The 27,468-nt window shown below is 45.8% G+C and overlaps 1 protein-coding gene across 1 annotated transcript in view; it reads left to right on the top strand.

Moving 5' to 3' along the window:
* Nucleotides 1-27,468, top strand: part of LOC124123864 — a 123,667-nt gene that overhangs the window by 37,902 nt on the left and 58,297 nt on the right. Inside the window, exons 13-29 of the mRNA XM_048393213.1 lie at nt 1,824-1,900; nt 2,083-2,283; nt 4,898-5,078; nt 5,508-5,630; nt 7,336-7,365; nt 8,464-8,633; nt 9,394-9,526; nt 10,323-10,553; nt 11,027-11,218; nt 12,132-12,260; nt 13,650-13,863; nt 14,384-14,575; nt 14,676-14,890; nt 16,166-16,314; nt 20,080-20,242; nt 24,684-24,805; nt 25,386-25,471. Of these exons, the coding sequence (XP_048249170.1) occupies nt 1,824-1,900; nt 2,083-2,283; nt 4,898-5,078; nt 5,508-5,630; nt 7,336-7,365; nt 8,464-8,633; nt 9,394-9,526; nt 10,323-10,553; nt 11,027-11,218; nt 12,132-12,260; nt 13,650-13,863; nt 14,384-14,575; nt 14,676-14,890; nt 16,166-16,314; nt 20,080-20,242; nt 24,684-24,805; nt 25,386-25,471 (2,608 nt within the window). The remainder of the gene's footprint in view (nt 1-1,823; nt 1,901-2,082; nt 2,284-4,897; nt 5,079-5,507; nt 5,631-7,335; nt 7,366-8,463; nt 8,634-9,393; nt 9,527-10,322; nt 10,554-11,026; nt 11,219-12,131; nt 12,261-13,649; nt 13,864-14,383; nt 14,576-14,675; nt 14,891-16,165; nt 16,315-20,079; nt 20,243-24,683; nt 24,806-25,385; nt 25,472-27,468) is intronic.

The following is a 27,468-nucleotide window of genomic DNA, read 5'->3' as shown; positions in this document are numbered from 1 at the left end:
TACGGGGCAAAATGTACCTGATTCTTAAAAGTATGTACTCTAATGTCAGGGCGTGTGTGCCTCTGTAAAGGTGATTTCACTGACTTTTTTGATTGTCCGCTTGGCTTGAAACAAGAATGCGTATTAACAGATTAAGTCCCATTCTATTTTCATTCTTTATTAACGAATTGTGTAGAAATATTGAATAGTGGCAAACACGGGGTCCAATTATGTCCGGATATTTTAGAACTGTTCTTATTATTGTTTGCTGATGATGTTATTCTTATATCACACATAGTCTCGGGTCTTCAGAACCAATTAAACATTTTGACTGATTACACTGATGATTGGAAGTTAACTGTAAACTGAGAAAAGACAAAACATAGTCGTTTTTAGAAGAGGTGGCCCATTAGCTTCAGTCGAAAAATGGTTATATAAGTGTTTGAGAGTTAAAAGCTGTTAGCAAGTATAAATACCTAGATGTTCTGTTTACCAACACTTTAAGTATGGGTAATCTTGTTAAGGATTTATTTGTAAGGGGTAAAAAAGCCGTGGTCATGTTATTGTCAACTTTATCTAAACTCCAGCCTTTATCCCCAAGTATATTCTTTAAATTGTTTGACACACAGATACAACCAATACTTTTGTATGGCTCTGAATTATGGGGTTTTAAACATCTTAATACAATCGAAAAAGTACATCTTCTTGCTTGTAAAAATATTTTAATGACTGGAGTCAACTCCCCTAATAATATTGTTTACGGAGAGTGCGGTAGATATCCTCTGTACGTTAATTCATATATTTGTTGTATCAGATATTGACTAAAAATACTTACTATGCACAAACAGCGACTGCCAAGAAAAGCTTACAATATGTTATACAACTATGATAATCTGGGTTACAAAACTTGGGCATCAAATATTCTGGTACTTTTGTTCTCAAATGGCTTTGGCTATGCTTGGATTTATCAAGGAGTTGGTAACACCTGTATGTTTGTAAATATGTTCAAAGAAAGAATTGTAAATACCTTTTATCAAACATGGATGTCTAATTTAAATGCAAGTAGCAGATATGATGTGTATAGATCATTCAAATCCTTACTGGAGCCTGAAAAATATTTAAGTGTTCTTTGTAATTTAAATCTTCGTTCAACATTCACACGTTTTCGTATGGGACTGAGTGATATTAGAGTAAATACCGGAAGAAGACAAAATACGTTAAAATCTATGCGTTTGTGTCCATTATGTGATATGGGTGTTGAGGACGAATTTCATGTACTTTTTATCTGTGAGTTTTACCAAGATATCGGAAAACGTTTTGTACCCGCTAAATACCTTAAACAGCAATGTACCACATCCCTTATATCACTTATGTCTAATCAATCTTCTGGTGTAATCTACAGTCTAGCTCAATTTCTCCATCAAGCACTCAATATTCGGCAAGAACTTGTAAATACTAATGTCTCCTAGAACGCACATATATGTTGAAAGTATGTATACATTGTGTGTATTTGTATATAGGCCGGAGGCCTTTCATACAATAAACTTCTTGTCTCTTGTCTACACATGACAGGTGAGTGGAAACATGCAGGTGTGTCACACCCCATATTTCCTCAGACTGTAGTGAATACAGTACACTGCCTCCCACAAAGCTTCAAAGTGAATGTGTCCAGTATATCTCTCACTGTAGAAACATGCATTCAAGCACCTGTCACTATGGAAACATGCATTCAATCATCTCTCACTATTGAAACATGCATTCAAGCACCTGACACTATAGAAACTTGCATTCAAGCACCTGTCACTGTAGAAATTTGAGTTCAAGCACCTGTTATGCTGTTTCAGCCATCAGCCATGGACAAGCTGACAATGGGTCGTGCGAATTACATCAATGTGTATGATGATGGCACGCTTCAGTACAGGTGAGGCATCAGGGTACCTTCTTAACCCACATTACTTAGAGTGCCTTTGTTGGCATTTTCTCTGATATTCGGCAGTCTGTAAAACTGACTGATGATAGAAATATAAGCCTTTAGAAGCATAGATTCACACAGCTCTAACCATCACGGGCAACATTGACCATATGTTTTTTTTCTTTGACCAGGAAATATGATGCTCGTGCACCTTTTGGGCTATATGTGTCCAAGACGCCATTGAATGCCCAGCTGAGATATTTTGAGATGCAGATTCAGAGCATGTCTGCCAGCAAGCACATTGGCATCGGTCTGTGTGACCGCAACTACATCATCAACAACATGCCTGGCTGGCTGTACGGCTCCATTGCATACCATGCTGACAATGGCCAGTGAGTTGACTCTTCATCATTTTGGGATATCTTAAATAATTCAATCCTGATCTCATAAATTCATGTACCCAGGTTCTGATACCCCTCTCCATCAAGAATTCTTGTACCCAGGTTCTGATAACCCTCTCAATCCAGAATTCTTGAACCCTGCTGCTGATATACCTCTCCATCAAGAATTCTTATACCCAGGTTCTGATACCGCTTTCGATGAAGAATTCTTGTATCCAGGTTCTGATACCCCTCTCAAAGAATTCTTGTACCCAGGTTCTGATAACCCTCTCCATCAAGAATTCTTGTACCCAAGTTCTGATACCGCTTTCGATGAAGAATTCATGTACCCAGGTTCTGATACCCCTCTCCAAGAATTCTTGTACCCAGGTTCTGATAACCCTCGCCATCAAGAATTCTTATACCCAGGTTCTGATACCGCTTTCGATGAAGAATTCATGTACCCAGGTTCTGATACCCCTCTCCAAGAATTCTTATACCCAGGTTCTGATAACCCTCTCCATCAAGAATTCTTGTACCCAAGTTCTGATACCCCTCTCCATGAAGAATTCTTGAATCCTGCTTCTGATAACCCTCTCCATCAAGAATTCTTATACCCAGGTTCTGATACCGCTTTCGATGAAGAATTCATGTACCCAGGTTCTGATACCCCTCTCCAAGAATTCTTATACCCAGGTTCTGATAACCCTCTCCATCAAGAATTCTTGTACCCAAGTTCTGATACCCCTCTCCATGAAGAATTCTTGAATCCTGCTTCTGATAACCCTCTCCATCAAGAATTCTTATACCCAGGTTCTGATACCGCTTTCGATGAAGAATTCATGTACCCAGGTTCTGATACCCCTCTCCAAGAATTCTTATACCCAGGTTCTGATAACCCTCTCCATCAAGAATTCTTGTACCCAAGTTCTGATACCGCTTTCGATGAAGAATTCATGTACCCAGGTTCTGATACCCCTCTCCAAGAATTCTTGTACCCAGGTTCTGATAACCCTCTCCATCAAGAATTCTTATACCCAGGTTCTGATACCGCTTTCGATGAAGAATTCATGTACCCAGGTTCTGATACCCCTCTCCAAGAATTCTCATACCCAGGTTCTGATAACCCTCTCCATCAAGAATTCTTGTACCCAAGTTCTGATACCCCTCTCCATGAAGAATTCTTGAATCCTGCTTCTGATAACCCTCTCCATCAAGAATTCTTATACCCAGGTTCTGATACCGCTTTCGATGAAGAATTCATGTACCCAGGTTCTGATACCCCTCTCCAAGAATTCTTATACCCAGGTTCTGATAACCCTCTCCATCAAGAATTCTTGTACCCAAGTTCTGATACCCCTCTCCATGAAGAATTCTTGAATCCTGCTTCTGATAACCCTCTCCATCAAGAATTCATGTACCCAGGTTCTGATACCCCTCTCTATCAAGAATTCATGTACCCAGGTTCTGATAACCCTCTCAATCCAGAATTCATATACCCAGGTTCTGATACCGCTTTCAATGAAGAATTCATGTACCCAGGTTCTGATACCCCTCTCCATCATGAATTCATGTACCCAGGTTCTGATAACCCTCTCCATCCAGAATTCATGTACCCAGGTTCTGATAACCCTCTCCATCCAGAATTCTTGTACCCTGCTTCTGATAACCCTCTCTATCCAGAATTCATGTACCCAGGTTCTGATAACCCTCTCCATCCAGAATTCTTGTACCCTGCTTCTGATACCCCTCTCCATGAAGAATTCTTGAATCCTGCTTCTGATACCGCTTTCGATGAAGAATTCATGTACCCAGGTTCTGATACCCCTCTCCATCCAGAATTCTTGTACCCTGGTTTTGATACCCCTCTCCATGAAGAATTCTTGAATCCTGCTTCTGATAACCCTCTCCATCAAGAATTCTTGTACCCAGGTTCTGATACCCCTCTCCATCCAGAATTCTTGTACCCTGGTTTTGATACCCCTCTCCATGAAGAATTCTTGAATCCTGCTTCTGATAACCCTCTCCATCAAGAATTCTTGTACCCAGGTTCTGATACCCCTCTCCATCAAGAATTCTTGTACCCTGGTTTTGATAACCCTCTCCATCAAGAATTCTTGTACCCTGGTTCTGATACCCCTAAAACCTGCACAGTGGGCAACTGTTTACAATCTAACACCTGTACAATGGACAACTGTTTACTATCTAACACCTGCACAATTGATAACTGTTTAAAATCTAACACCTGTACAATGGACAACTGTTTACTATCTAACACCTGCACAATTGATAACTGTTTACAATCTAACACCTGTACAATGGACAACTGTTTACTATCTAACACCTGCACAACTGATAACTGTTTACTATCTAACACCTGCACAATTGATAACTGTTTACAATTGAAAACCTGCACAATGGGTAGCTTCTTCCCAAGGCAAGAGAGTTAACTGAGGTTTCCACCCTTGCCAAACTAGACTGGTGTCACTACGATCCAGCCAAGAAATTCCAGCCTAGTTTGGCAAGGGTGGAAACTGGACTGTTACAGTTATTATCTCCCTTGCCTCGGCAGATGGATGATCAACTGTCTTCCTACATGTTTATGATCTTCCATCTTTCCTTCCAGGCTCTATCACAACTCCGCCTATGGAAGCCGCTCAAGCATCATGGATTCTGTGAACACCCTGTATGGTGTTGGAGATGTTGTTGGCTGTGGCATTGTCATGGAGACAACAAAGTTGACAGAGGATGGACGACTTCAACCCCAGCAGATGCTAGATGTGTATTTCACCAAGAATGGTGTCAAGGTACATCATGCAGCTTGTCTCGAGGGCTTGTCTTCCCTTATGAATTATATTGGTAATAATAGGTTCTTAGCACTCGAGGGCTTGTCTTCCCTTGGGAATTATTTGGGTAATAATAGATCCCAAGGACTCGAGGGCTTGTTTTCCCTTGGGAATTATTTGGGTAATAATAGGTTACTAGCACTCGAGGGCTTGTTTTCCCTTGGGAATTATTTGGGTAATAATAGGTTACTAGCACTCGAGGGCTTGTCTTCCTTGGAACTTTTTATCAGAAAGAATAGGTCCCCAGCACTCTACGCTGTCATAAGAGGCTTGGTGACCCTGGTTGGGTGTGTGTGATGACAGTATGGGATGACCTGTTTGCCCAAATCTGATTGCCAGAATGTTGCTGACTGGGTCTGAACCAATACATGACATGCTGCATGTCTGCAGGTACATGAAGCGAAGTTCTCCTACCAGAGTGACGGATTGTTCCCCTGCGTTGCCCTCCACCATGAAACAGACCGAGTCCAGCTGGCAAACTATTTTCCTGGGTGCTACCCAGTCGTGAAACAGGTAAGTGTGACAGACAGACCTTAATGTTGCCACTTCCTCCCTCTCAGGAAGCAGGTATGTGTGACAGACAGACAGACAGACAGACAGACAGACCTCATTGTTGCCACTTCCTCCCTGTCAGGAAGCAGGTATGTGTGACAGACAGACAGACAGACAGACAGACAGACCTCAATGTTGCCACTTCCTCCCTGTCCTGAAGCAGGTGTATGTGACCGACAGACAGACCTCATTGTTGCCACTTCCTCCCTGTCAGGAAGCAGGTATGTGTGACAGACAGACAGACAGACAGACCTCAATGTTGCCACTTCCTCCCTGTCCTAAAGCAGGTGTATGTGACAGACAGACAGACCTCAATGTTGCCACTTCCTCCCTGTCATGAAGCAATTATGTGTGACAGACAGACAGACAGACAGACAGACAGACCTCAATGTTGCCACTTCCCCCCTGTCAGGAAGCAGGTATGTGTGACAGACAGACAGACCTCAATGTTGCTACTTCCTCCCTGTCCCGAAGGAGGGATATGTGACTGACAGACAGACCTCAATGTTGCCACTTCCTCCCTGTCATGAAGCAGGTATGTTTACAGACAGACAGACCTCAGTGTTGCCACTTCCTCCCTGTCCTGAAGCAGGTATGTGTGACAGACAGACTGACCTCAGTGTTGCCACTTCCCCCCTGTCAGGAAGCAGGTATGTGTGACCGACAGACAGACCTCAATGTTGCCACTTCCTCCCTGTCCCGAAGGAGGGATGTGTGACTGACAGACAGACCTCAATGTTGCCACTTCCTCCCTGTCAGGAAGCAGGTATGTTTGACAGACAGACAGACCTCAATGTTGCCACTTCCTCCCTGTCAGGAAGCAGGTATGTGTGACAGACAGACCTCAATGTTGCCACTTCCATCCTGTCATGGAGGAGAGATGTGCAACAGACTGACAGACAGACCTCAGTGTTGCCACTTCCTCCCTGTCAGGAAGCCGGTATATGTGACAGACAGACAGACCTCAATGTTGCCACTTCTATCCTGTCAGGAAGCAGGTATGTGTGACCGACAGACAGACCTCAATGTTGCCACTTCCTCCCTGTCATGAAGCCGGTATGTGTGACCGACAGACAGACCTCAATGTTGCCACTTCCTCCTTGTCCCGAAGGAGGGATGTGTGACTGACAGACAGACCTCAGTGATGCCACTTCCTCCCTGTCCTGAAGCAGGTATGTGTGACTGACAGACAGACCTCAATGTTGCCACTTCCTCCATGTCCCGAAGGAGGGATGTGTGACAGACAGACAGACCTCAATGTTGCCACTTCCTCCCTGTCTTGAAGGAGGGATGTGTGACAGACAGACAGACCTCAATTATGCCACTTCCTCCCTGTCATGAAGGAGGGATGTAGTACTCAACTAGCTCCCTATCGATGGTCTTGTGACTTTTTGCATCCTACTTTGGACTGTCCTCCCATCGCGACCTTTTCATGATACAACTGACTACTCCAAACAGCAGAAAACCAGACTGTCACTTCTGGTACCTCATTGGTTCAAGCTTGTCAAACTGAGAATCGAAAACCCTGATTTTGATGTAATACTTAATATTGCTTCTTCAGCTCATTGGCTTATATGTAAGTGACCACTTCTCTTAAATCATTTCTGACTATGAAATTGTTCCATATGAAGTATTAATATTTGATCATTGTGTATTTTGTTTACAGGAAGATGACAAGACCCAGAAACAAGCACAGGTATGTGGAGTTGACAGGTGTGTGGATTTGGCAGGTGTGTAGAGTTGACAGGTATGTGGAGTTGACAGGTATGTGGAGTTGACAGGTGTGTGGATTTGGCAGGTGTGTAGAGTTGACAGGTATGTGGAGTTGACAGGTATGTGGAGTTGACAGGTGTGTGGAGTTGACAGTTGTGTGGAGTTGACAGGTGTGTGCATTGACAGGTGTGTGGTGTTGACAAGTATATGGTGTTGACAGGTATGTCAAGTTGACAGGTGTGTGGAGTTGGCAGGTGTGTGGAGTTGACAGTTGTGTGGAGTTGACAGGTGTGTGGAGTTAACAGGTGTGTGGAGTTGACAGGCGTGTGGAGTTGACAGGTGTGTAAAATTTACGGGTGTGTGGAGTTGACAGTTGTGTGGAGTTGACAGGTGTGTGGAGTTGACAGTTGTGTGGAGTTGACAGGTGTGTGGAGTTGAGAGGTATGTGGAGTTAACAGGTGTGTGGAGTTGACAGGCGTGTGGAGTTGACAGGTGTGTAAAATTTACGGGTGTGTGGAGTTGACAGTTGTGTGGAGTTGACAGGTGTGTGGAGTTGACAGTTGTGTGGAGTTGACAGGTGTGTGGAGTTAACAGGTGAGTGGAGTTGACAGGCGTGTGGAGTTGACAGTTGTGTGGTGTTGACAGGTGTGTAAGATTTACGGGTGTGTGGAGTTGACAGTTGTGTGGAGTTGACAGTTGTGTGGAGTTGACAGGTGTGTGGAGTTGACAGGTGTGTGGAGTTGACAGGTGTGTGGAGTTGACAGTTATGTGGAGTTGACAGGTGTGTGGAGTACACAGGTGTATGGAGTTAACAGGTGAGTGGAGTTGACAGGCGTGTGGAGTTGACAGTTGTGTGGAGTTGACAGGTGTGTAAGATTTACGGGTGTGTGGAGTTGACAGTTGTGTGGAGTTGACAGGTGTGTGGAGTTGAGAGGTATGTGGAGTTGACAGGTATGTGGAGTTGACAGTTGTGCTGAGTTGTCAGATGTGGAGAGTACCTAGTACTACCAACACTAAGTACCCACTTCCTTCATCTTACTTATCTCTACTGATGAGCTGACTTTGTCTGCCTCACTCCAAGGAGAAAGCGGCTGTGCCCCCTGATGGATGTCAGTTTGTTGTGGTGTCTGTGGCTTCCGGGGAGGGGTCGGATGAGAAGGCCAAACTTCAGCTGATTGAAAACAGCCTTGACCTTCAGAAGGATATCACAATGATTGCAGACCTAAAGTCAGAAGTCCAAAGGCTTGAAAAGTAAGAATCTCTTGATCTCCAAATATTGTTAGTGTTGAATGTGCACTGCAGGATGACACACCCATTTAATGCAGTGTTGAATGTGCAATGCAGGTGACACACCCATTTGATGCAGTGTTGAATGTGCCCTGCTGGTAACACACCCATTAAATTCAGTGTTGAATGTGCCCTGCAGGTGACACACCCATTTAATGCAGTGTTGAATGTGCCCTGCAGGTGACACACCCATGTAATGCAGTGTTGAATGTGCCCTGCAGGTGACACACCCAATGAATGCAGTGTTGAATGTGCCCTGCAGGTGACACACCCATTTAATGCAGTGTTGAATGTGCCCTGCAGGATGACACACCCAATGAATGCAGTGTTGAATGTGCCCTGCAGGTGACACACCTATTTAATGCAGTGTTGAATGTGCCCTGCAGGTGACAAACCCATTTGATGCAGTGTTGAATGTGCCCTGCAGGATGACACACCCATTTAATGCAGTGTTGAATGTGCCCTGCAGGTGACACACCCATGTAATGCAGTGTTGAATGTGCCATGCAGGTGACACTGCCATTTAATGCAGTGTTGAATATGCCCTGCAGGTGACACACCCATTTGATGCAGTGTTGAATGTGCCCTGCAGGATGACACACCCATTTGATGCAGTGTTGAATATGCCCTGCAGGTGACACACCCATTTAATGCAGTGTTGAATGTGCCCTGCAGGAGACTGGAGACACTGTGAACCTACACTAACTGTTTCCCACTCTTCCAGGAAGCTGGCCTCCCTGGACTTCCAGGGCCAGAACTACTACAGTCGTCTGTGCTGGAACCTGGAGTGTCTGCAGAGAATCTGTCAACACAAGGACAGACTCCACTTCATGTCTGTCAACGTCAAGTCAGGAAAGGTAGGTGTCGGTAAAAAATCTCACAAAGTCAAGTTAGGAGATGTAGGTGTTGGGAGAGAATCTCTCATGGTCAAGGTAGGAGAGATAGGTGTCAGTAGAGAATCTCACAAGGTCAAGGTAGGAGAGGTAATTGTCGGTAGAGAATCTCTCAAAGTCAAGGTAGGAGAGGTAATTGTCGGTAGAGAATCTCTCAAGGTCAAGGTAGGAGAGGTAGGTGTTGGTAGAGAATCTCACAAGGTCAAGGTAGGAGGGGAAGGTGTCGGTAGAGAATCCCTCAAGGTCAAGTCAGGAGAGGTAGGTGTTTGTAGAGAATATCTCATGGTCAAGTCAGGAGAGGTAGGTGTTGGTAGAGAATCTCACAAGGTCAAGGTAGGAGGGGAAGGTGTCGGTAGAGAATCCCTCAAGGTCAAGTCAGGAGAGGTAGGTGTTTGTAGAGAATATCTCATGGTCAAGTCAGGAGAGGTAGGTGTTGGTAGAGAATCTCACAAGGTCAAGGTAGGAGAGGTAGGTGTCGGTAGAGAATCTCTCATGGTCAAGGTAGGAGAGGTAGGTGTTGGTAAAGAATCTCTCAAGGTCAAGTCAAGAGGTAGGTGATGGTAGAGAATCTCTCAAGGTCAAGTCAGGAGAGGTAGGTGTTGGTAGAGAATCTCTCAAGGTCAAGGTAGGAAAGGTAGATGTTGGTAAAGAATCTATCTAAACTCCAAGAGCTCTCTGTTTTTGGACAGTCCTATAACAAAACCACAATAATATTGCACTTTTGTATGGTGTAGATAATGTGTTCCAATTCTATGTCCAGGGGTATGACACGCTGGTCGAGAAGCTGATTGGTCTCCATGAGAGTCACCGGAACAACTACCCCATGCAATACGACGTCCACACATTTGTACAGAAGGGCCTGGAAAAGATTGTAGCTGTTGTAGGAGCACACAGCATTGTGTCTGTGTCCAGCTTACAGAATCTGACCGAGGACATCCTGAATAACTCCTGCCAGGTCTACACACAGGCTGTCAAGATCCTGCACAACACGGTGAGTCATCCTACTTCCATATCTCTGATCTGTCCGCTTTTATATAAATACTAGAATACCTGCACAGCAATACACTCGACTGACACACATGAATATCTGCACAGCAATACACTCTACTGACACACATGAATCTTTTAACACACATGAATACCTCCACAGCAATACACTGTACTGACACACATGAATACCTGGACAGAAATACACTCTACTGACACACATGAATACCTGGACAGAAATACGCTCTACTGACACACATGAATACCTTGACAGCTATACACACTACTGACACACATGAATACCCGGACAGCAATACTCTCTATTGACACACATGAATATCCGGACAGCAAAACACTCTACTGACACACATGAATACCTCCACAGCAATGCACAGTACTGACACCTACACAGCAATGCACTCTATTGACACCTGCATAGCAATACACTCAACAGACACACATGGTTCATTGTTGCAGGGCCAATTGCTCCATGTCAAGTTCAACTGTGTAGAGTTTGCTGTGGACAGAGGGTTTCTCCAGAAGATGTTTGACCGAGTGGCATCTGTGGACGGGGGCTGTCCAGACAAGCGGGCAGTGGTAGTAGGGGAGGCAACTCTGCTGTGGGAAGAAAACACCATCACATCAGCAAGAGAAATGGACAAGGAACAGGTAGGGTGTCCAGTTCAGGTCACACCACAAGTCTTGTTGACATTCATCATAATAGTAATAATATATGTAGAGTTCCAGCATGGCTGCTCACGGATCTTTACGTTATTATTAACACAGTTAATGGATTGGACCGCCTCCGTGGTCTGGTGGTAGAGCGTCCGCCCGGAGAGCGGAAGGTCCAGGGTTCGATCCCCGACCACGTCATACCAAAAGATGTTAAAAGATGGTACTTGTTGTTACCCTGTCTGGCGCTCGGCATTAAGGGGCTAAAACATGGACTGGTCGGCTCGGAGTCAGTATATGGTGTCTGAGTGGGGTATTCATGTTAAACTGTGGCATGATATCTCAGTGAGATAGCACTATAAATCAGCATCAGTCCGGACTAGTACAAGCAGCCACACAAACACACACGCGTACATGCACATGGCTATATAAGTGCAATAATAGTGGACGCAACGTTAAACCCCCTTTTCACCTCACCTCACCAGTTAATGGATCAGTGTACACTCAATGTTCATTCTCAGCTCCATGGGGAGTATACAACCCAAGCTGCCCGTGAGACGCCAGAAGGTAAACAGTCACAATATCATCTCATCTTTCCGGGTATCCATTCACTGCTGGGTGACCAGAGGCATATTTAGAAGTAAAAGCCCCCTGCCTATGGAGACACCACAGGTGTTATATGTGCTTCAGTATGGGGCTCTCAAGAGTCAATGCAGTCACCCATCCAACTACTCCCTGCGTAGCTTCACCTGATCTGTGACTTGTACACAGGACCATGTGCCACCATTAACACAGAATAACCACCATATGCCCTTGAGCTTCATTTGTGACTGAACCAGATCCTTGTTGTGACCTTGTTGTGACCTTGTAATGACCTTGTTGTTGTTAAATTGCATACTTTTCTCCACAGACAAGTGTGTTGAAACACCTACTGCTGCAGATGGGTCTGCTCCGAGTTCCGTGTTTGAGGACAGACCCGTCAGACCCTTCACATCTCTTCACCCTCACACAGCATGTTGCTATGGGCAACACAAACATGGTTAGTAGCCAGATGGTTTCACTGTCCCTGCGAGTGGACAAATAGACACTGTATAACCCTGATATTGTGTGTAGTTACACCCTGTATAACCCTGATATTGTGTGTAGTTACACCCTGTATAACCCTGATATTGTGTGTAGTTACACTCTGTATAACCCTGATATTGTGTGTAGTTACACCTTGTATAACCCTGATATTGTGTGTAGTTACACTCTGTATAACCCTGATATTGTGTGTAGTTACACCCTGTATAACCCTGATATTGTGTGTAGTTACACTCTGTATAACCCTGATAGTGTGTGTAGTTACACTCTGTATAACCCTGATATTGTGTGTAGTTACACTCTGTATAACCCTGATATTGTGTGTAGTTACACCCTGTATAACCCTGATATTGTGTGTAGTTACACCCTGTATAACCCTGATATTGTGTGTAGTTACACTCTGTATAACCCTGATATTGTGTGTAGTTACACCTTGTATAACCCTGATATTGTGTGTAGTTACACTCTGTATAACCCTGATATTGTGTGTAGTTACACTCTGTATAACCCTGATATTGTGTGTAGTTACACTCTGTATAACCCTGATAGTGTGTGTAGTTACACTCTGTATAACCCTGATATTGTGTGTAGTTACACTCTGTATAACCCTGATATTGTGTGTAGTTACACTCTGTATAACCCTGATAGTGTGTGTAGTTACACTCTGTATAACCCTGATATTGTGTGTAGTTACACTCTGTATAACCCTGATATTGTGTGTAGTTACACTCTGTATAACCCTGATATTGTGTGTAGTTACACTCTGTATAACCCTGATAGTGTGTGTAGTTACACTCTGTATAACCCTGATATTGTGTGTAGTTACACCCTGTATAACCCTGATATTGTGTGTAGTTATAGTCTGTATAACCCTGATATTGTGTGTAGTTACACTCTGTATAACCCTGATAGTGTGTGTGACTGGTCCTGTTTTCTAGTCCTACATTAACTGTGATTGGTCCTGTTTTCTAGTCCTACATAAACTGTGACTGGTCCTGTTTTCTAGTCCTGCATAAACTGTGACTGGTCCTGTTCTCTAGTCCTGCATAAACTGTGATTGTTCTGTTCTCTAGTCCTGCATAAACTGTGATTGGTCCTGTTCTCTAGTACTACATATACTGTGATTGTTCATGTCCTCTGGTCCTACATATACTGTGACTGGTCAAGTCCTCTGGTACTACATATACTGTGACTGGTCAAGTCCTCTGGTACTACATATACTGTGATTGTTCCTGTCCTCTGGTCCTACATATACTGTGAGTGTTCCTGTCCTCTGGTCCTACATATACTGTGACTGGTCAAGTCCTATTGTCCTCCATGTGTTCTAAACATTCCTGTTCTCTAGTCTGACTACTGGGCCAAGGGCAAGAGACCTGCAGACAGTGTGTTGATGTGGAGGACGTACAAATTTGGGATGGGGATGCCGACTGGGCTCCTGACTGCGTTGGTGACGCTGTGCTCGCAGTTCTCTCGACTCCAACTGATGATGAAAGAGGGAGGAGTTTTCCAGAGTGGAGCTGTTCAGACAACCATTGTGAAGCACACCGTGGAGAAGGCCGGTTAGTAGCATCCTACCCTGTCAGGGGGAATTGAGATGGAGAATCCATGTGTTTATCTGCCTATCCTACATTGTCTTGTTCCAGTGGATGCCCTGACCCTAAAATTAAATATTTGTGTATATGCATGGGGCTTCCATAAAAGTCAACTTTTGCATGGAATGCATGCTTTTCTGTAGCAGTTGCGTTTTTGTGACTTGATTCCATACATGTACTACAATATTGAAAACCAAACTTTACTTGAAAATACACTAAAATATTTGTGTCACAGGAACTGTTGTTGTTGAGTATATTTGTGTATATGGTCATATTTCTGTATCTTGTTCCAGTGGTACTCTGACCATAGAGTCCAAGTATTTGTGTATATGCCCATCTTTCTTTACCTTGTTCCAGTGGATGCTCTGACCATAGAGTCCAAGTATTTGTGTATATGCCCATCTTTCTGTACCTTGTTCCAGTGGATGCTCTGACCATAGAGTCCAAGTATTTGTGTATATGCCCATCTTTCTTTACCTTGTTCCAGTGGATGCTCTGACCATAGAGTCCAAGTGTTTCGTGCCAGACTCTGATGTTGGCCCAATCAATGATGACACCCGCTACCATGTTGAAGAATACACCTGGAACGTGTTCTGTATCCTAGCAGACGTCATCGACAGCCATCTTGAAAGCTGTGGGCTGCTTCCAATCATTCAGGAAGATGTGCCTCACTGGTTTGGTAAGTTGACAAGACGTTTCACTATCTTGGTGATGAATGACAGAGGGGAACATGCGAGAATATGAGCATCTTGTGCTGAGTTCTGAACCTTGCCTTGCAGCCAATACTTCTGTCGGATGTAAACACGAGTGGAGGATGTCTGATGCTGAGACCATCCAGAGCATCTGCACCCTCTGTAACCTTTGCTGTGACCTGGGGTCAGAGTGCAAGTACAACGGCATCATGGGACAGTACCTGCGGCAGTGTGAGTGCGGGACTAAAGTGACTGGCTGCAAGTCTTGTGGAATCTGTAGGAGGTGCGCCCAGCATCTGTGGGTAAGTCGGTCAAATGGTGAAGGGGACTGTTGGACATGGTCATGGATATGTCATGTATTTTGCTACTAGAGCCTGTGATGGCATGTTCCATTTTTTCACATATCCCAGTTGTCAGTCCTCCCATTGGTGATGTCCTTACAGTATTGGAAATACAGGGATCCCTTGCCACCTTTGGGGTCCAAATAATTGATGAACAGTGGTTTATTGTAAGCGGTAAGTGACCAACACAACAGTACACAGTACAGAGTGATAGATTATGAAATGAGAACCCTTTAGTACAAATGAAAAATAAACAACAATAAAACCGTGTCTGTGTAAAACTTAAAAATATACATACATTTTGCGAGCAATACATAACCTAGTTACCTAGTTAGCTGTTATGGAAGGGTGCAATAGTGAGGGGTCACTGTATCATATATGCCCATCACTGGTGCTCATTTCGTATACATCTGAGACATGTGTGAGACACTGACAGAGGTTGCAGAGAGGTATGTGTTGGAATGAAATGTTAGATCGAAATGAAATTGCATTTGATGTTAACATGTAAATATCCACTGTAGCTCACCTTCATACATAAAGACATACAGATGGTTAAGGAAGAGAATATATGGATGTCAACTTCTTTATTATGAGGAACACAACATTTCAGAGCATATGCTTACTCCTGCATCAGGTGAATAAATGCTATGAGGCAGAGAACATATGTACCTGTAAGAACTACTATAGTCATAAGAAAACAAAGGTGGAAAATTGGTGTACAGTACATACAGATGGCTGTACATACAGTACATACCGATGACTGTACATACAGTACATACAGATGGCTGTACATACAGTACAAACAGATGGCTGTACATACAGATGACTGTACATACAGATGGCTGTACATACAGATGGCTGTACATACAGTACATACCGATGACTGTACATACAGTACATACAGATGGCTGTACATACAGTACAAACAGATGGCTGTACATACAGTACATACAGATGACTGTACATACAGATGGCTGTACATACAGATGGCTGTACATACAGATGGCTGTACATACAGAGGACTGTACATACAGGTGGCTGTACATACAGTACATACAGATGGCTGTACATACAGAGGACTGTACATACAGGTGGCTGTACATACAGTACATACAGATGGCTGTATATACAGAGGACTGTACATACAGGTGGCTGTACATACAGTACATACAGGTGGCTGTACATACAGAGGACTGTACATGTTTATATAAACCGTGTTATTGGTGTATGTTCCAGACACTACGGACGTTGCTGCGTCCATGTTGTGAGGTTTCCCAGGGGGACAAGACGGAGTTGACCGATGTGGTTCCGCTGGACGGTGTGATGTACAACCAGGTGGACTGTATCAGTCTCCAGATCGGAGGAGATCCCATCTGCCTCAAGAAGTAAGCCAACACTCTCTTTAGTAGTGGATTGGCATGGGTCAGTGGACACTGACATATTAATCCCTGCATTGTTTGCGTGGTGAGGCTTCCTGTCTACCATGTAACAATACCTCACTTGATTTGAGGAAAGTTTCATTTCCTTGTGAGATCATGATCAGTGACTAGTATTTAGGAAACATTTTTTTCTATCCATCTATGCCCTCTGTTCTATCCTAAACTTTACATTGATTATTCCAGTAATAGTGTCTTTACAGTAGCACTCATGAATTCATCCCAGCCATTTCTGTAAGGAGCCCGAGGAAAGTGATGTAAGCATATGGCAGTGTTACTGAGTGCCCGTAGTGTTCTCCCCAGTTGTGTTCTCCCCACTGGTGTTCTCCCCACTGATGTTCTCCCGACTTGTGTTCTCCCCACTTGTCTTCTCTCAAATTGTGTTCTCCCCACTGATGTTCTCCCCACTGGTGTTCTCCCCACTGGTGTTCTCCCCACTGATGTTCTCCACACTTGTGTTCTCCCCACTGGTGTTCTCCCTACTTGTGTTCTCCCCACTATGTTCTCCCCACTGGTGTTCTCTCAAATTGTGTTCTCCCCACTTGTGTTCTCCCCACTGGTGTTCTCCCCACTTGTGTTCTCTCAAATTGTGTTCTCCCCACTGGTGTTCTCCCCATTTGTGTTCTCCCCACTTGTGTTCTCCCCACTTTTGTTCTCCACACTATGTTCTCCCCACTTGTGTTCTCCCCACTGGTGTTCTCCACACTTATGTTCTCCCCACTGATGTTCTCCCCACTTGTGTTCTCCCCACTTGTGTTCTCCCCACTTATGTTCTCCCCACTGGTGTTCTCCCCACTGGTGTTCTCCCTACTGGTGTTCTCCCCACTTGTGTTCTCCCCACTTGTGTTCTCCCCACTTATGTTCTCCCCACTGGTGTTCTCCCCACTGGTGTTCTCCCCACTGGTGTTCTCCCCACTTGTGTTCTCCCTACTTGTGTTCTCCACAATATGTTCTCCCCACTATGTTCTCCCCGCTGGTGTTCTCCCCACTGATGTTCTCCCCACTATGTTATCCCCACTGGTGTTCTCTCAAAATTGTGTTCTCCCCACTTGTGTTCTCCCCACTGGTGTTCTCCCCACTGATGTTCTCCTCACTGGTGTTCTCCCCACTGGTGTTCTCCCCACTTGTGTTCTCCCAACTTGTGTTCTCCCCACTGGTGTTCTCCCCACTTGTGTTCTCCCCACTTTTGTTCTCCACACTATGTTCTCCCCACTGGTGTTCTCCCCACTGGTGTTCTCCACACTTATGTTCTCCCCACTGATGTTCTCCCCACTTGTGTTCTCTCAAATTGTGTTCTCCCCACTGGTGTTCTCCCCACTTATGTTCTCCCCACTGGTGTTCTCCCCACTGATGTTCTCCCCACTTGTGTTCTCCCCACTTATGTTCTCCCCACTTGTGTTCTCCCCACTTATGTTCTCCCCACTTGTGTTCTCCCAACTTGTGTTCTCCCCACTGGTGTTCTCCCCACTTGTGTCTCTCAAATTGTGTTCTCCCCACTGGTGTTCTCCCCACTGGTGTTCTCCCCACTTGTGTTCTCCCCACTGGTGTTCTCCCCACTGATGTTCTCCCCACTGGTGTTCTCCCCACTGGTGTTCTCCCCACTGGTGTTCTCCCCACTGGTGTTCTCCCCACTTGTGTTCTCCCTACTTGTGTTCTCCACAATATGTTCTCCCCACTATGTTCTCCCCGCTGGTGTTCTCCCCACTGATGTTCTCCCCACTATGTTATCCCCACTGGTGTTCTCTCAAAATTGTGTTCTCCCCACTTGTGTTCTCCCCACTGGTGTTCTCCCCACTGATGTTCTCCTCACTGGTGTTCTCCCCACTGGTGTTCTCCCCACTTGTGTTCTCCCAACTTGTGTTCTCCCCACTGGTGTTCTCCCCACTTGTGTTCTCCCCACTTTTGTTCTCCACACTATGTTCTCCCCACTGGTGTTCTCCACACTTATGTTCTCCCCACTGATGTTCTCCCCACTTGTGTTCTCTCAAATTGTGTTCTCCCCACTGGTGTTCTCCCCACTTATGTTCTCCCCACTGGTGTTCTCCCCACTGATGTTCTCCCCACTTGTGTTCTCCCCACTTATGTTCTCCCCACTTGTGTTCTCCCCACTTATGTTCTCCCCACTTGTGTTCTCCCAACTTGTGTTCTCCCCACTGGTGTTCTCCCCACTTGTGTCTCTCAAATTGTGTTCTCCCCACTGGTGTTCTCCCCACTGGTGTTCTCCCCACTTGTGTTCTCCCCACTGGTGTTCTCCCCACTGATGTTCTCCCCACTTGTGTTCTCCCCACTGGTGTTCTCCCCACTTGTGTTCTCCCCACTTGTGTTCTCCCAACTTGTGTTCTCCCCACTGGTGTTCTCCCCACTGGTGTTCTCCCCACTGGTGTTCTCCCAACTGGTGTTCTCCCCACTTATATTCTCCCCACTGGTGTTCTCCACACTTGTGTTCTCCACACTATGTTCTCTCCACTGATGTTCTCCCCACTGGTGTTCTCCCCACTGATGTTCTCCCCACTTATGTTCTCCCCACTTGTGTTCTCCCCACTGATGTTCTCCCCACTTGTGTTCTCCCCACTGGTGTTCTCCCCACTGGTGTTCTCCCCACTGGTGTTCTCCCAACTTGTGTTCTCCCCACTGGTGTTCTCCCCACTTGTGTTCTCAACACTATGTTCTCCCCACTGGTGTTCTCCCAACTTGTGTTCTCCCCACTGATGTTCTCCCCACTGGTGTTCTCCCCACTTGTGTTCTCCCCACTGGTGTTCTCCCCACTTATGTTCTCCCCACTGGTGTTCTCCCCACTTGTGTTCTCCCCACTGGTGTTCTCCCCACTTGTGTTCTTCCCACTTGTGTTCTCCCCACTTGTGTTCTCTCAACTTGTGTTCTCCCCACTGGTGTTCTCCCCACTTGTGTTCTATCAAATTGTGTTCTCCCCACTGGTGTTCTCCCCACTTGTGTTCTCCCCACTGGTGTTCTCCCCACTTGTGTTCTCAACACTATGTTCTCCCCACTGGTGTTCTCCCCACTGGTGTTCTCCCAACTTGTGTTCTCCCCACTGATGTTCTCCCCACTGGTGTTCTCCCCACTGGTGTTCTCCCCACTGGTGTTCTCCCCACTGGTGTTCTCCCCACTGGTGTTCTCCCCACTTGTGTTCTCTCAACTTGTGTTCTCCCCACTGGTGTTCTCCCCACTTGTGTTCTCTCAAATTGTGTTCTCCCCACTTGTGTTCTCCCCACTGGTGTTCTCCCCACTGGTGTTCTCCCCACTGGTGTTCTCCCCACTTGTGTTCTCCACACTATGTTCTCCCCACTGGTGTTCTCCCCACTGGTGTTCTCCCAACTTTTGTTCTCCCCACTGATGTTCTCCCCACTGGTGTTCTCCCCACTGGTGTTCTCCCCACTTGTGTTCTCTCAACTTGTATTCTCCCCACTGGTGTTCTCCCCACTTGTGTTCTATCAAATTGTGTTCTCCCCACTGGTGTTCTCCCCACTGGTGTTCTCCCCACTGGTGTTCTCTCAACTTGTGTTCTCCCCACTGGTGTTCTCCCCACTTGTGTTCTCTCAAATTGTGTTCTCCCCACTTGTGTTCTCCCCACTGGTATTCTCCCAACTTGTGTTCTCCCCACTTATGTTCTCCCCACTTGTGTTCTCCCCACTGGTGTTCTCCCCACCAGATAGCAATGTGTGTGTGGTGGCAACAGTCTCCTGTGTTTGTTTCCAGACAGAACGAGACATCAGGCGCCCTGGTCCAGGTGTTTCCGGGTCCTGCCGTGGTTGTTCCAGACCAGGTGAAACTAAAGAACTACAACAAGAAGCTTGACTTACTCAAGTCTCATCAGCTGCGGCAGGGGGACACCATCTCTATCACCCTCCACGAAATACAGGTACCCAACAATACTGACTAGACACGTCACAGGTACCCCACAATACTGACTGGACCCTGTCACAGGTATCCCACAGTACTGACTGGACACGTCACAGGTACCCCACAATACTGACTGGACACGTCACAGGTACCCCACAATACTGACTGGACACGTCACAGGTACCCCACAATACTGACTGGACACGTCACAGGTACCCCACAATGCTGACTGGACACGTCACAGGTACCCCACAATACTGACTGGACCATGTCACAGGTATCCCACAATACTGACTGGACCACGTCACAAGAACCCCACAATACTGACTGGACACGTCACAGGTACCCCACAATACTGACTGGACACGTCACAGGTACCCCACAATACTGACTGGACACGTCACAGGTACCCCACAATACTGACTGGACCCTGTCACAAGTACCCCACAATACTGTCTGGACCACGTCACAGGTAGCTCTCAATACTGGCTGGACACATCACAGGTACCCCACAATACTGACTGGACCACGTCACAGGTAGCTCTCAATACTGAATTGACACGTCACAGGTACCCCACAATACTGACTAGACACATCACAGGTACCCCACAAAACTGACTGGACCACGTCACAGGTACCCCACAATACTGACTAGACACGTCACAGGTACCCCACAATACTGACTAGACACGTCACAGGTAGCCCACAATACTGACTGGACACGTCACAGGTACCCCACAATACTGCCTGGACACGTCACAGGTACCCCACAATACTGACTGGACACGTCACAGGTACCCCACAATACTGACTAGACACGTCACAGGTAGCTCTCAATACTGACTGGACCACATCACAGGTACCCCACAAAACTGACTGGACACGTCACAGGTACCCCACAATACTGACTGGACACGTCACAGGTAGCCCACAATACTGACTGGACCACGTCACAGGTAGCTCTCAATACTGACTGGACACATCACAGGTACCCCACAATACTGACTGGACACGTCACAGGTAGCCCACAATACTGACTAGACACGTCACAGGTAGCTCTCAATACTGACTTGACCACATCACAGGTACCCTACAATACTGACTGGACACGTCACAGGTACCCCACAATACTGACTAGACACGTCACAGGTAGCTCTCAATACTGACTGGACCACATCACAGGTACCCCACAATACTGACTGGACACGTCACAGGTACCCCACAATACTGACTGGACACGTCACAGGTACCCCACAATACTGACTGGACACGTCACAGGTACCCCACAGTACTGACTGGACACATCACAGGTTGCCCACAATACTGACTGGACACGTCACAGGTAGCCCACAATACTGTCTGGACACGTCACAGGTAGCCCACAATACTGACTAGACACGTCACAGGTACCCCACAATACTGACTGGACATGTCACAGGTACCCCACAATACTGACTGGACACGTCACAGGTAGCCCTCAATACTGACTTAACCACGTAACATGTAGCTCTCTATACTGACTGGACCACGTCACAGGTAGTCTTCTATACTGATTGGACCACGTCACAGGTAGCTCTAAATATTGAGTCGACCACGTCACAGGTATACCACAATATTGGACGATATTGTTAGCTGTTGACACCAGGTTAACTCCTAGTCCTCCTTAGCTGTTGTATGTGTAGTCAGGTTAACTCCCACTACTTCTTAGCTGTTGTATGTGTAGTCAGGTTACCGCATAGTCCTTGTTAGCTGTTGTACATGTAGTCAGGTAAACGCCAAGTCCTTTTTCTTAGCTGTTGTATATGTAGTCAGGTTAACGCCCAGTCCTTGTCAGCTGTTGTATGTGTAGTCTGGTTAACTCCCAGTCCTTGTTAGCTGTTGTACATGTAGTCAGGTTAACGCCCAGTCCTTGCCAGCTGTTGTATTTGTAGTCAGGTTAACGCCCAGTCCTTGTTAGCTGTTGTACATGTAGTCAGGTTAACACCCAGTCCTTGTTAGCTGTTGTACATGTAGTCAGGTTAACGCCCAGTCCTTGTTAGCTGTTGTATGTGTAGTCAGGTAAATGCCCAGTCCTTGTTAGCTGGTGTATGTGTAGTCAGGTTAACGCCCAGTCCTTGTTAGCTGTTGTACATGTAGTCAGGTTAACTCCCAGTCCTTGTTAGCTGTTGTACATGTAGTCAGGTTAACTCCCAGTCCTTGTTAGCTGTTGTATCTGTAGTCAGGTTAGCGCCTAGTCCTTGTCAGCTGTTGTATGTGTAGTCAGGTTAACTCCCAGTCCTTGTTAGCTGTTGTACATGTAGTCAGGTTAGCGCCTAGTCCTTTGCCAGCTGTTGTATGTGTAGTCAGGTTAACTCCCAGTCCTTGTTAGCAGTTGAACATGTAGTCAGGTTAACGCCCAGTCCTTGTTAGCTGTTGTATCTGTAGTCAGGTTAGCGCCTAGTCCTTGTCAGCTGTTGTATGTGTAGTCAGGTTAACTCCCAGTCCTTGTTAGCTGTTGTACATGTAGTCAGGTTAGCGCCTAGTCCTTGTCAGCTGTTGTATGTGTAGTCAGGTTAACTCCCAGTCCTTGTTAGCTGTTGTATATGTAGTCAGGTTAACGCCCAGTCCTTGTTAGCTGTTGTACATGTAGTCAGGTTAACTCCCAGTCCTTGTTAGCTGTTGTACATGTAGTCAGGTTAGCGCCTAGTCCTTGTTAGCTGTTGTACATGTAGTCAGGTTAACGCCCAGTCCTTGTTAGCTGTTGTATGTGTTGTCACGTTAACGCCCAGTCCATGTTAGCTGTTGTATGTGTAGTCAGGTTAACGTCTAGTCCTTGTTAGCTGTTGTATATGTAGTCAGGTTAGCGCCTAGTCCTTGTCAGCTGTTGTATGTGTAGTCAGGTTAACTCCCAGTCCTTGTTAGCTGTTGTACATGTAGTCAGGTTAACGCCCAGTCCTTGTTAGCTGTTGTACATGTAGTCAGGTTAACGCCCAGTCCATGTTAGCTGTTGTATGTGTAGTCAGGTTAACGCCTAGTCCTTGTTAGCTGTTGTATATGTAGTCAGGTTAGCGCCTAGTCCTTGTCAGCTGTTGTATGTGTAGTCAGGTTAACTGCCAGTCCTTGTTAGCTGTTGTATATGTAGTCAGGTTAACTCCCAGTCCTTGTCAGCTGTTGTAAGTGTAGTCAGGTTAACGCCCAGTCCTTGTTAGCTGTTGTATGTGTAGTCAGGTTCACTCCCAGTCCTTGTCAGCTGTTGTATGTGTAGTCAGGTTCACTCCCAGTCCTTGTTAGCTGTTGTATATGTAGTCAGGTTAACTCCCAGTCCTTGTCAGCTGTTGTATGTGTAGTCAGGTTAACTCCCAGTCCTTGTCAGCTGTTGTATGTGTAGTCAGGTTAACTCCCAGTCCTTGTTAGCTGTTGTACATGTAGTCAGGTTAACGCCCAGTCCTTGTTAGCTGTTGTATGTGTAGTCACGTTAACGCCCAGTCCATGTTAGCTGTTGTATGTGTAGTCAGGTTATCGCCCAGTCCTTGTCAGCTGTTGTAAGTGTAGTCAGGTTAACGCCCAGCCCTTGTTAGCTGTTGTATGTGTAGTCAGGTTAACTCCCAGTCCTTGTCAGCTGTTGTATGTGTAGTCAGGTTCACTCCCAGTCCTTGTTAGCTGTTGTATATGTAGTCAGGTTAACTCCCAGTCCTTGTCAGCTGTTGTATGTGTAGTCAGGTTAACTCCTAGTCCTTGTCAGCTGTTGTATGTGTAGTCAGGTTAACTCCCAGTCCTTGTTAGCTGTTGTACATGTAGTCAGGTTAACGCCCAGTCCTTGTTAGCTGTTGTATGTGTAGTCACGTTAACGCCCAGTCCATGTTAGCTGTTGTATGTGTAGTCAGGTTAACGCCCAGTCCATGTTAGCTGTTGTACATGTAGTCACGTTAACGCCCAGTCCATGTTAGCTGTTGTACATGTAGTCAGGTTAACGCCCAGTCCTTGTTAGCTGTTGTATGTGTAGTCAGGTTAACGCCCAGTCCATGTTAGCTGTTGTATGTGTAGTCAGGTTAACGCCCAGTCCATGTTAGCTGTTGTACATGTAGTCACGTTAACGCCCAGTCCATGTTAGCTGTTGTACATGTAGTCAGGTTAACGCCCAGTCCTTGTTAGCTGTTGTATGTGTAGTCACGTTAACGCCCAGTCCATGTTAGCTGTTGTACATGTAGTCAGGTTAACACCCAGTCCATGTTAGCTGTTGTATGTGTAGTCACGTTAACGCCCAGTCCATGTTAGCTGTTGTATGTGTAGTCAGGTTAACGCCCAGTCCATGTTAGCTGTTGTATGTGTAGTCAGGTTAACGCCTAGTCCTTGTTAGCTGTTGTACATGTAGTCAGTTTAACGCCCAGTCCTTGTTAGCTGTTGTACATGTAGTCAGGTTAACGCCCAGTCCTTGTTAGCTGTTGTATGTGTAGTCAGGTCCTAGTCCTTGTTTCACACAGAGAAACTCCGCACAGCAGCTTGAACTGGAGGTGGAGGAGGAGGAGGTCCTGGAGGTAAAGCCGGTCTACCACACCTTGATCTGCCGCGAGGCCCGCGTCTGGCACGACACGGGTATTGTGTGGTGAGTTCAGTCCAGTAGGTCACATGACATGGGTATTGTGTGGTGAGTTCAGTCCACTTGGTCACATGACATGGGTATTGTGTGGTGAGTTCAGTCCAGTAGGTCACATGACATGGGTATTGTGTGGTGAGTTCAGTCCAGTAGGTCACATGACATGGGTATTGTGTGGTGAGTTTAGTCCAGTAGGTCACATGACATGGGTATTGTGTGGTGAGTTTAGTCTAGTAGGTCACATGACATTGGTATTGTGTGCTGAGTTTATTCCAGTAGGTCACATGACATGGGTATTGTGTGATGAGTTTAGTCTAGTAGGTCACATGACATGGGTATTGTGTGGTGAGTTTAGTCCAGTAGGTCACATGACATGGGTATTGTGTGGTGAGTTTAGTCCAGTAGGTCACATGACATGGGTATTGTGTGGTGAGTTCAGTCCAGTGGGTTGCATGACATGGGTATTGTTTTGTCAGGTTGTGATGTGTTCCGGGATTTTGAAAACTGACAATATCTGTCATAATACATATTACCCGGTTGTTCAGCCTCTGTTTCTAGGGAGCTGTTATTGTGTGTTTTGGTGTTCCAGCTACGACTCCACATCTTCAGCAATTCCTGTTGCGCAGTTTATAGCAGCACGGCCTCTCACTTCTGAATGCAACAAATTCTCCCTTGGTAAGTAACATTGGCCTTGTCCATACAGTGCAACAAGTTCTCCCTTGGTATGTAACATTGGCCTTGTCCATACAGTGCAACAAGTTCTCCCTCGGTATGTAACATTGGCCTTGTCCATACAGTGCAAGAAGTTCTCCCTCGGTTTGTAACATTGGCCTTGTCCATAAAGTGCAAGAAGTTCTCCCTTGGTATGTAACATTGGCCTTGTCCATACAGTGCAAGAAGTTCTCCCTCGGTTTGTAACATTGGCCTTGTCCATACAGTGCAACAAGTTCTCCCTTGGTATGTAACATTGGCCTTGTCCATACAGTGCAACAAGTTCTCCCTCGGTATGTAACATTGGCCTTGTCCATACAGTGCAAGAAGTTCTCCCTCGGTTTGTAACATTGGCCTTGTCCATAAAGTGCAAGAAGTTCTCCCTTGGTATGTAACATTGGCCTTGTCCATACAGTGCAAGAAGTTCTCCCTCGGTATGTAACATTGGCCTTGTCCATACAGTGCAACAAGTTCTCCCTTGGTATGTAACATTGGCCTTGCCCATACAGTGCAACAAGTTCTCCCTCGGTATGTAACATTGGCCTTGTTCATACAGTGCAACAATTTCTCCCTCTGTATGTAATATTGGCCCAGTCCGTACAATGCAACAAGTTCTCCCTCGGTATGTAACATTGGCCTTGTCCATACATTGCAACAATATCTCCCTTTGTATGTAACATTGGCCTTGTTCATACAGTGCAACAATTTCTCCCTCTGTATGTAATATTGGCCCAGTCCGTACATTGCAACAAGTTCTCCCTTGGTATGTAACATTGGCCTTGTCCATACAGTGCAACAATTTCTCCCTCTGTATGTAACATTGGCCTTGTCCATACAGTGCAACAAGTTCTCCCTCTGTATGTAACATTGGCCCAGTCCATACAGTGCAACGATTTCTCCCTCTGTATGTAACATTGGCCTTGTCCATACAGTGCAACGATTTCTCCCTCTGTATGTAACATTGGCCTTGTCCATACAGTGCAACGATTTCTCCCTCTGTATGTAACATTGGCCTTGTCCATACAGTGCAACGATTTCTCCCTCTGTATGTAACATTGGCCTTGTCCATACAGTGCAACGATTTCTCCCTCTGTGTGTAACATTGGCCTTGTCCATACAGTGCAACGATTTCTCCCTCTGTATGTAACATTGGCCTTGTCCAAACAGTGCAACGATTTCTCCCTCTGTATGTAACATTGGCCTTGTCCATACAGTGCAACGATTTCTCCTTCTGTATGTAACTTTGGCCCAGTCCATACAGTGCAACGATTTCTCCCTCTGTATGTAACATTGGCCTTGTCCATACAGTGCAACGATTTCTCCCTCTGTATGTAACATTGGCCTTGTCCATACAGTGCAACGATTTCTCCCTCTGTATGTAACATTGGCCTTGTCCATACAGTGCAACGATTTCTCCTTCTGTATGTAACTTTGGCCTTGTCCATACAGTGCAACGATTTCTCCCTCTGTATGTAACATTGGCCCAGTCCGTATAAAGCAGCAAGTTCTCCCTTGGTATGTAACATTGGCCTTGTCCATACAGTGCAACGATTTCTCCCTCTGTATGTAACATTGGCCTTGTCCATACAGTGCAATGATTTCTCCCTCTGTATGTAACATTGGCCCAGTCCATACAGTGCAACGATTTCTCCCTCTGTATGTAACATTGGCCTTGTCCATACAGTGCAACGATTTCTCCCTTTGTATGTAACATTGGCCTTGTCCATACAGTGGAACGATTTCTCCCTCTGTATGTAACATTGGCCTTGTCCATACAGTGCAACAATTTCTCCCTCTGTATGTAACATTGGCCTTGTCCATACAGTGCAACGATTTCTCCCTCGGTATGTAACATTGGCCTTGTCCATACTGTGCAACGATTTCTCCCTCTGTATGTAACATTGGCCTTGTCCATACAGTGCAACAATTTCTCCCTCTGTATGTAACATTAGCCTTGTCCA

The sequence above is a fragment of the Haliotis rufescens genome, unplaced genomic scaffold (genome assembly GCF_023055435.1).
Source record: "Haliotis rufescens isolate VD_foot unplaced genomic scaffold, xgHalRufe1.0.p SCAF_118, whole genome shotgun sequence".
Lineage (NCBI taxonomy): Eukaryota > Metazoa > Mollusca > Gastropoda > Lepetellida > Haliotidae > Haliotis > Haliotis rufescens.
This window is presented reverse-complemented; position numbering and strand designations above follow the sequence as displayed.